Source organism: Haliotis rubra, unplaced genomic scaffold (genome assembly GCF_003918875.1).
Source record: "Haliotis rubra isolate DU_JTF1 unplaced genomic scaffold, ASM391887v1 Scf338, whole genome shotgun sequence".
In the NCBI taxonomy this organism is placed as follows: domain Eukaryota; kingdom Metazoa; phylum Mollusca; class Gastropoda; order Lepetellida; family Haliotidae; genus Haliotis; species Haliotis rubra.
In genome coordinates, this window is record NW_025767011.1 from 590373 (window position 1) to 601135 (window position 10763).

Consider the following 10763-nt stretch of genomic DNA (forward strand, 5'->3'; position numbering starts at 1 on the left):
ACTCCTTGCCCTAAAACTCTCAGGTGAGCGGGTCACTAGTGTAGATATTGCGAAATATAGAAAACGTGTTGCCGGTCGAGGTTCCCGCTCAACGACATTCTGGCTTCACCAAGTTGCTGTTGACGTTTGAGGAATCCATTGAGTCATTAGCAACAACACATACATCTCGCCCTTTTCAAATGATGGTCAAAAGGCTTATTTGAACTTATGCATTTACCTTTCATTATTAAGGAATTTGGTTTTGATGCCTCCCAAAGATGCTGAACTTGAAAATACTGGAACCACCCTGGTAAGCTTGTTGGCATCATGGGGTTAAAAACATGGGCATGAGGATCATTTTGTCGTCAGTCATACACTCTTATCTCTACAGTCATCCTCACGTGGTTGTTTATCAGTTCTGTTTCACGTTTGGGAGGGGCTTGTGGTCAGATAAAAGCGGGGCATTACGAATTCTCGCTCATTTCTGAGACGTATCGCTGACATAAACATGGAACGTTCAACGATGTAAGTATTTTACATTTGTCTGCGTGTCATGATGCCATTTCTTATATTTACCTGACAATTCATTTGTATTATTGCAAAACATGGAACGTTTTAATTGTTGTGTCTTTCTGACATCAGTCTGACTACATTGCCATTAATAACACCGTTATCAAGTGTTTGCCCTTACACCGAAACGTCTCATATATTGTGATAGAATATGTGTATCCATACACATTGCCCTTGACTTCTTTGAGTCACAGTGGCATTTAGAAGTTGTTGTGATGAACGACGGGGACAGTTCTATGGATATACAACTTCTTTGTCATTGATGTATGCGACGTTTTGGTGAAAGTGAGAGAGTTTAGCTTTACGCCGCACTCAGCAATATTCCAGCTAAATGGCGGCGGTATGTAAATAATAGAGTCTGGACCAGACAATCCAGTGATCAACAGCATGAACATAGATCTAGGTAGTTGGGATACGATGTCGGTGTGCGTTTTCTGCAGTATTGTACATCATTTGCTTGATAAAGGTGTTTGCTTCTACACCGACACATTGATAATAAAGAAGTTGTATATTCGTAGAACATTCCCCGTTGTTCAACACTCATGCTGGATGGTGGTTGAAGCTGACGGGCATTCTGATAAAGATGTCAATGCTGTGATTTCTTTTTGGTTTGGTTGTTGTCTAACGCAGTACTATATGGTGGCCGTCTGTAAGTAATCGAGTTAGGACACGACAATCCAGTGATCAACAGCAAGGGCATCGATCTACGCAATTAAGATACGATGACATGTGTCAACCAAGTCAGCGAGCCTAACCACCCGATCCCGTTAGTCGCCTCTTACGACAAGCATGGGTTGCTGAAGATGAATTCTAAAGCGGATCGTCGAGGACTTTTCGGAAAGGAAAGGAAATGGACTTATGATCAAGCCCAGAGGAAGTGTCGACAATGTTGTCGTCCTTGAATAATGTACTGTTCATGACCTGGAGAGATTTATCTGGGTATCTGTTTCAGATTACTTGCCTGTTTCATCATCGGTGTTTCACACGGATACCGACATTACCAAGACGACCTACCCAACGGCGACGCTGTGCCTCATCCCTGCAAGACCAACTTCTTATGGCGGGGGGTGGGACACAAGAATCCCCAGGGTGGGGGAGACAGAAATCCATTTGGTCTCGATTTCCAGCAGGTGAAACAGGTAAAGTGATTTTTCGTTGTGTGTAACATCCCGATAACTCGAAGTCATGTGAACCATTGATATGTCGATATATATATATATATATATATATATATAGCGCTGTGAGCACCCACTTAGTGGTTGGATTTAAATTTCCATTATTATTATTATTATTATTATTATTATTATTATTATCCCTACAAACGGAGACTTCAATGCTAGTAATCACTCTGTCTGGGTCAACGTTCACACAGGGGAAAAGGAAATATTTGTTTGATGTTTAGTTGCTAAGGTTTGCCAGTGGGTGGGTGTTTTAAAACTGGGTGGCTGGGTAAATGAGAAAATTGAGTAAATATGTAACCGCGTGAGTGAAAGTATGGGTGTGTGTATTTGTGAGATTGTGATAGTTAGAATGTATTTTTGTTATTTGATTCATATTTGCTACAAAAAATAAACATGAGAGATTGATGAACAAATCTCAATATACTTGTCAGTTAAAATAGGCAGGGAAGTGTGCAGTCAGAATACATAACTTACTTTACATCTTAAAATGGCACGAAACCTTATGAGAGTATTGGCGTCAACGCGTGGTTCGGAGATACTGTATGGCCATTGATTCTGACTTGTGTGTTTGGTGCAAATGCAGCCGCAAAGTACTTGAGTGAGTGAATTTACTTTTACGCCGCAATCAGCAATATTCCAGCGATATGGCAGCGGTCTGTAAATAATCGAGTCTGGACCAGACAATCCAGTGATTAACAGCATGAACATCAATCTTGGGCGCTGAAGACCAATTCACGAGTCATCAGCTTCCGGATGCGATAATTGAAGTATAATATTGCTATAATTGCACGATGACATGTAGTGTCGTTAGGTTTACCTGTTTGTAATGCATGTGAATGGCCAGTCAAGTCCTGGCTGAGACAGTCCAGTGATTGATATCATGAGCATGGAACTACGCAATTGGGATACAATGACATGTGTCAACCAGGTCAGCAAAACTGACCACCGATCAGCTTAGTCGCCTCTTACGACAAGCATGTGCTACGGAAGACCTACTTTAACCCGGATCTTCACGTGTAATATTTATTTATTTATTTATTTATTTATTTATTTATTTATTTATTTATTTATTTATTTATTTATTTATTTATTTATTTATTTATTTATTTATTTATTTATTTATTTATTTATTTATTTATTTATTTATTTTAAAAACTATCTGTATTGTATTAAAGTGGACAAAGGAGCTGTGCCAGAAAGACTCTGATGGGGATGGGATGACCAATGGTCAGGAGTTAGGAGATCCAGACTGTGTGTGGCATCCAGGCAATTTCCCCTCGAGGATCAAGAACATCACCCACCCAGGTATAGTCACCTACTACGTCTCACTCTGTCGTGTTTCGTAACAACCATGCCATTGTTTGAGTGCATTGTTGTTCTACTTCCAGTCACTTCAGCCATTAGAGAAGGGATTTGTTGGACGTGCTTCGTTATATATCTGACGATTTGATTCATCCTTACTTCTCAGCTGTATGGTAGTTTATCCTAGCATGTGTCGTTCAACTACTAGTGAGTGAGGGAGTGAGTTTAGTTTTACGCCGCACTCCGCAATATCCCAGCTATCTGGCGGCGGTCTGTAAATAATCAAGTCTGGACCAGACAATCCAGTGATCAACAGCATGAGCAACGATCTGCGCAATTGGGAATTGATGACATGTGTCAACCAAGTCAGCGAAACTGACCACCCGATCCCGTTAGTCGCCTCTTACGACAAGCATAGTCGCCTTTTATGGCAAGCACATGGGTTGCTGAAGACCTATTCTATCCCGGATCTGCACGGGCCTCAACTACTAGTACTTCCAATATACTCCACAACATTTTAAGCCGCAGTGAATGCACATTTGTAACTGCTGACATCCTACAGCGAACTACTTCAACTGCACCAAATAAATACTTCAGTGGCACTAACTTACCTCCTGCGATAGTTGACCGCAGCTTTCCAAAAAACACCGACACGTGCTTGTCAAATACAAGTACATTACAGGCAGATAATGATGCACCTTACCGATGTTTTGTTAAGAGTAAGCAGCAATGCCTCTTCAATTAAGCCAATTCTACATGTATAACCATCCTTCCAATGGTACATAACGTTCTATGACCTTGTGTCTGCAACCAGAATAATCCATGATCGGGTTGTATTGGACTCGTGCTCTATCACCACAGTAATTACTATTGGTGCTTTCCACTCATATCAAGCTAGGGTGAAGTATCGTTCAAGGTGCTGTCATCACCCCTTCTCATTTAGTGAAATAGTAATTACATGCTTATGACTTTGTACCTAATTATCAGCATCCGGCTTTACCTATCACTTCAGGTATTTGTGACCCCTGGGGAAGTCCTCAGTGCACGGCCAAGAACGACTGGGTGTCTTGTACAGCCGGCGAGTTTATATGCAACGCCACAAAAGAACCTGGTAAGTTTAATCTAAATCAGATATATATTGACCCTCACCTTGACCATTGATGAAGAAGGACCGGTGGCCCTTTTGGCCCCATGTCACTGAATTGCTGCAGACATTTTCAGGAATCGTCTAATGGATGACCACTGACCATCCTTCTGTCTTAATCATGCGACGGCATGATAAATTTATAGGTCATAAGTAAAAAGAGTGAAAATAGATGGGTGTTTTTTAAAGGAGTGAGTGAGTTTAGTTTTTACGCCGCACTCAGCAATATTCCAGCTGCATGGCGGCGGTCTGTAAATGATAGAGTCTGGACCAGACAATCCAGTGATCAACAGCATGAACATTGATCTATGCAATTGGGATATGATGACATGTATCAACCAAGTCATCGAGCTTGACCACCCGATCTCGTTTCTTGCGACAAGCACAGATTACTGAAGATCAATTCTAACCCGGATCTTCACGGATTTTTGGAACGGAAAGGAAATGGACTAGAGGAAGTGTCCACAAACGTTGTAGTCCTTGAAAAATGTACGCGAGTTCCAAAGTGATGTAACAGTACGTCTGTTTTCCAGATGTGAAGAGCTTCACTCTGAGATATCCTCCCACGAGGGTGCCTCCGACGGAGACCAACTACTACTGCATGCCCTTCGACGTCAGCGACTACATCGACATGTCAAAGGACTACCACATGATTGCAACTAAGCCAGAAATCAACAACTCCAACGTCATGCACCACATCGTCCTCTACGGATGCAGCGACGACGGTAAATTTCGGTTTCCGTTCACATCTTAGCGTATATGTCTGTTCACATTATCTTAGTCCCTCCAAATCGTAGCATACAGACAGAAGCAAACGCAAGTAAAATTGTGCGTCTATTAAATGGAACCGCAATCACATGGTCTCGCTGTTCGAAATCTAGCAAACATACATTCATCGATTTCTTAAACCAACGATAACCAGAAACAGCACGGACAGTTGCTTATATTTTTTTATCTTGACAGCTCCGATGTCTGACCACGCCACGCCGTGTTATATGTCCCAGAAAGGATGCTCCGAGGTTCTTGGTCTGTGGACCCTTGGTCTTGATGGAACATGCGAATATAAAGATGCTGGATATCGCATAGGTCGCACTGGCTCAAAGAAGATGGTCATGCAGGTAAATAGTCCTTGTCAAAACTGTACACAAACACAATAGATTTGAGCTTAATACTGTTTCGTAATCTTCACAATGCGAATCGTGGACTTTCCCAAAAATAACAGTTCAGATGATCCAGGTGAAGACCTTCAAATTGTAGCTATAAAACATTTTGTTCCAGTTCCATTGGACCAACCCCGAGTTGAGGAGTGACTATGTTGACAGTTCTGGTCTCACCTTATATTACACTCCGAAACTAAGAAAGTACGATGCCGGGTTCCTGTTTACTGGCCAAGTATATCTGGAGATTCCCCCAGGTGTCAAGCGGTCGACCTTTGAGTCCACCTGCACAGAAGAGTGCACCAACAAACTGATGACGGGGAATATCTACATTACATCGGGTCTCAGTCATATGCATTATCTAGGTAAGGTAACGTGAGACATCTGTCTCCGTCCAGTCATATGCATTATCTTGGTAAGGTAACGTGAGACATCTGTCTCCGTCCAGTCATATGCATTATCTGGGTAAGGTAACGTGAGACATCTGTCTCCGTCCAGTCATATGCATTATCTGGGTAAGGTAACGTGAGACATCTGTCTCCGTCCAGTCATATGCATTATCTGGGTAAGGTAACGTGAGACATCTGTCTCCGTCCAGTCATATGCATTATCTGGGTAAGGTAACGTGAGACATCTCTCCACTCAGTCATATGCATTATCTGGGTAAGGTAACGTGAGACATCTGTCTCCGTATCTGTACGTGAGACATCTCTCTGTCCAGTCATATGCATTATCTGGGTAAAGGTAACCGCTCCAGTCATATCCATTATCTGGGTAAGGTGACGTGAGACATTTATCTCCACTGAGTCATATACATGACCTAGGTAAGGTAACTTGGGACATCTGTCTCCGACCAGTCATATGCATTATCTAGGTAAGGTAACGTGAGACATCTCTTTCCACTCAGTCATATATATACCATCTTTGTAAAACTACTTGAGTGGTCTGTGTCATCTCAGTCTTATGCATTTTCTGGATAAGATTACTTGAGACGCATGTCTGCTCCCAGTCATATTCATTTTCAAGGTACATGTAGGATTACTGCAATGCTCGAGGAATGTGACGACGGCCAGTTATTAATCTGGACCAGAAAACCCAGTGATTGGCAACATGACCATTGGTCAATTGAATACGATGACTCGTCAGCAATCCTGACCGAACGATCCCGTTAGTTGCCACCTAGGACATGCTATCCTGAAGACGAATTCTTGATTCTCACGGGTCATTACTAATGTGAATCGATTTAGGAAATAGGTATAATGGATCATGCCTAAAATGGATTCATTTTCCCTTAAACATATTTCTTCCAGGGTTCAACGAGCAGGTTGAGTTGTTCCGTAATGGCCAGAGCATGAGGAAAGTTATCGATGATCCCACTTACTCCTATGACAACCCTCAGCTGAAAGTGTACGTATTAAGGTTGAGAAAATCACGCTTTTCATATGTAGGAGGCACGACATACTAAGACGTCTAGGTAACAGTGAGGTATCTTATTTATCCGTATAAAGATCCGTTGACCTGGGGTTCGAAACCCGATTGGTACGGAGTATAATTCGTTCTTGAACAGTCTGTAGATCTGAGGTGACTCAATTCGTGCAGAGTTGTGTCCCATGGTACGTAAAGAAAACCTCGTATCGCGAATTTAAGTGAGTGAGTTTTACGCCGCTCTCAGCAATATTCCAGCTATATGGTGGCGGTCTGTAAACAATCGAGACAATCCAGTGATCAACAGCATGAGCATCGACCTGCGCAATTGGGATACCATGACATGTGTCAGCGAGCCTGACTACCTGATTCCGATAGTTGGCTCTTACGACAAGCATTGGTTGTTGAAGACACACAATATACACATTTAGGACTAACTAATGTTCAGGGTTCTGTTTCGTTGAGTTCACCACTCACGAGTGATGTGAAATATCATATTCATGTCTTTCAGATACATTTGGCATTTTTGCTCAAAGTTACGTTTCCGATATTTATCGACAATCGATCGATATTTAGTTAACGGTTATCGATCTGTATGATGTATATCGATAGCCAGCCCTAATATGGGTTTTTGATTTGTGTACCATTACAGAATGGACGCATAAAAACACGCTTGATAAACGAGGATGGTATAACATGATCTCACAGGTAATTCTCGTCAGGCTGTGGGGAGTTGGGGTTAGGGATACGGGTCCATTAGTTACGACGTAAATTGTAATAACGCGGTAAAATGTAATAAACTGCGGCAAATTGTAATACCTCTGCGGTAAATTTTAATACAGCGGTAAATTTTAATACAAAACGGGGTAAATTGTAATAACTGCACCGCAGTAAATTGTAATAAAAACTGCGGTAAATTGTAATAACCACTGCGGTAAATTGTAATAAAATACATTTTACTGCCTATTATGAAAGGAAACATTCATGATGTTAAAATGTGAGACGAAGCTTTATAAAAATCACAACCCGGACAACCCTGAGTCCTTCGTATTTCCAAGTTTATATTTCTAATCAGTGCTTGAAGACAACAGACATCTATGTTCTCTTTAAATTCCATTCAAACGGAATGAGTATTTACGAATTATAGCCAAGTCCGAGTTTGTGGATGTGAACGTCTACGAGTGGGGTGATTAACCTTGCTTTACCCCGAGTCTGAGAGGGTCTTCTTGTCAGGCTGTGGGGTAACGGATATAGGTGCATTACTTTGAGACCGTTTATAATTCCAATCTGCGCTTAAAGAAAACAATGTTCTCTTCAAATGATGAACCAAACATTAGTTCAGTCGGTTACTTCATTGCTTTTCAGAAGTTTGGGACGGTCCATTAAAATATTTAATCTGTGGGTTCAAAAAAGGCAATCCTTTAAGGGACAGCATCCATGAACTCATCCTCAGCTAAAGCATTACAATGTCACGTTCCAGGTACTCCAACCCCATTGAGATGAGGCAGGGTGACAGTTTGAAGACCACGTGCGTGTACAGATCTGTGTCCAAAACCCGCACAACCATGTACGGAGAAGGATCCTACGATGAGATGTGTTACGGCCTCTTCTCCTACTTCCCCAAACAAAACATGAGCGGAAGTTGCACAACATGGAAGAACTTCGACCTCTGTCAATTCGAAAACGAGGACCACATAATCAACGGCTGTGACATTCCCATGTTCGAGAACCTGACAAGTCCTGAAATGCGTGCCATCGTGAATGAGGTTAGCAACCAAAATGATGAGATGAACCTAACCATTTAAAATGCATCTACAATGATACCTGCTGTATACTGGTCTTCAGTATATGTACACAGATATCACACTAAACACTCATTGTGGCCACTCTGTAGTTGTGAACCGTGAAGATCTGGGTTAGAATTGGTTTTCAGCAACCCATGTCTGTCGTAAGAGGCGATGATCTGGTGGTCTGGCTTGGTTGACACATGCCATCGTATGCCAGTTGCTCATGTCCTTGATCACTGGATTGTCTAGACCGCCTCCGTGGTGTAGTGGTTAGAGCGTCCTCCCGGAGAGCGGAAGGTCGCGGGTTCGATCCCCGACCGCGTCATACCAAAAGACGTTAAAATATGGTACTTGTTGGTCCCTGCCTGGCGCTCGGCATTAATAGGTACAAGGACTGGTCGGCTCGGAGTCAGTATAATGTGTCTGAGTGGGGTATTCATGTTTCACTGCGGCATGGTATCTCAGTGGGCTAGCACTATAAAACCAGCTTAAGTCTGGGCTAGTACCAGCAGCCGCACATACACACACACACGCATGCACGTCGTCATATGAGCGAAATATTCTCAAGCACGACGTAAAACCCAATTTCACCTCAACTCACTGGATTGTCTGGTCCAGACTCGATTATTTGCAGACCGCCGCCATATAGATGGGATATTGCTAAGTTGTGGACGAACAAATTTGGCCCATGGGCGAGAATGTTTACTTTAGCTCAAAACTCATGTTTTATAGGTTCTATAAATGAAAGTATGTTTGTAAGTATCATGGCACAAAATCTGAATTCGGCTAAATTAGGGCGTTATTCAAATAGTTCGTCCGTGGGCGAGCATATTTTCATTTGCTCAAAGATGATGTTTCTTTATATTTAAAATATGTAATGAACAAATACAAGTATCATGACACATAATTCAACTTACCTTAACTTCATTCAACCAATCTGCAGTAATAATATGTTAATAAGTGCGATTAAAATGGGCCGACAGAGACAGGCCACAGTGCGGAAAGATTCTGGACTTTTGAATTAAACTGTTACGTGTTACAGTTTTTTCTACACATGTGTTTGGTTTCAGGTGATGGACAGTTGCAACCACTACGGCTCCTGCAGACCGGAATGTCCAGCTGTTCTTGACCGACTCAACAAACATCCTTGTCTGCAAGGTGAACTCGGGGAGCTCCTCCTTTACGGCTTCGCTGGAGGACACGATTCCGAGAAGATTAAGTTTGCGCATGCGCTGAGGTCATGTGACAAGGCGGAAGAACCAGTGTATGGCTATTTTCCTATATCAGCTGCCTCTGCAGCGTCTTCCGTCGTCTCTGGCATAGTCGTAGCAGTCATAACTGCTTTAGGTCTATAGGTCCGCCGGGCGGAAAGATAGGAATTTGATTAAATGCCTCCTAACTTTGACATATTTCTGTTACTCGTAGTGATGAATTATTTACATTGCATATTGAATAAAGGCTGATTTTTTAAATACTTGGCACAATTCGGAAGTGTGTACAGTAAAATCTTTAAAACACTGACTGGAACATGAACTGCAAGTTGACCAGTTTTGGGGGCTGGCTAAAATGATCGATAATCGGAAATACCGTCGATAGAAAAACATAGTAATGATTATGGATATGAACATTGTGTTATCGATAATATCGTACAATAACTTTTCTTAGAAAAGAAAAATCAATTTGCTCACACAATATACAAATGATGTTCAGGACGCTGTTTTGTTAATAATCCATGCTAAAACATGTCACCACTCACCAATGATATGAAATATATTCATTTCTTTCAGACATTTTAGGCATTTTTGCTCAAAGTTACGTTTCCAATATGTATCGATAATGGAACTATATTTAGTTAACGATTATCGATCTCTATGATCTTTATCGATAGCCAGCCCTAGTTCATTGTAACATGTAAATGAACTGTCCATCAGTTAGCACTGTGGTGAGTGCGGCGTAAAACAAGACACAAACGAAACGAACACCTGTGAACGTTTACCCAAGGTACTGGAAAACCAGGAATCATGATTCGGGATAACCAATCGGCCGTTCTGGTATGATAAAACCCGTGAAGAGAATTGGTCTTCAGTAACCCATGCTTGTCGAAAGACGCGACTAACGGGATCGGGTGGTCATAACTCGCTGGCTAGGCTGACACATGTCATCGTATCCCAATGGCGTAGATCGATGCTCATGCTGTTGATCACTGGATTGTTAGTTC

General features: G+C 41.9%; 1 protein-coding gene across 1 annotated transcript; it reads left to right on the plus strand.

Moving 5' to 3' along the window:
- Positions 1-405: 405 nt before the first annotated feature.
- On the plus strand, positions 406-10019 carry LOC124284497 (tyramine beta-hydroxylase-like). The gene is made up of 10 exons (XM_046720569.1): positions 406-504; positions 1502-1688; positions 2906-3035; positions 4045-4143; positions 4710-4901; positions 5140-5294; positions 5455-5698; positions 6644-6740; positions 8239-8524; positions 9616-10019. The coding sequence occupies exons 1-10, from the start codon at positions 488-490 to the stop codon at positions 9898-9900; spliced, it is 1692 nt and encodes a 563-aa protein (XP_046576525.1). The 5' UTR covers positions 406-487; the 3' UTR covers positions 9901-10019.
- The last annotated feature ends 744 nt before the right edge of the window (positions 10020-10763 follow it).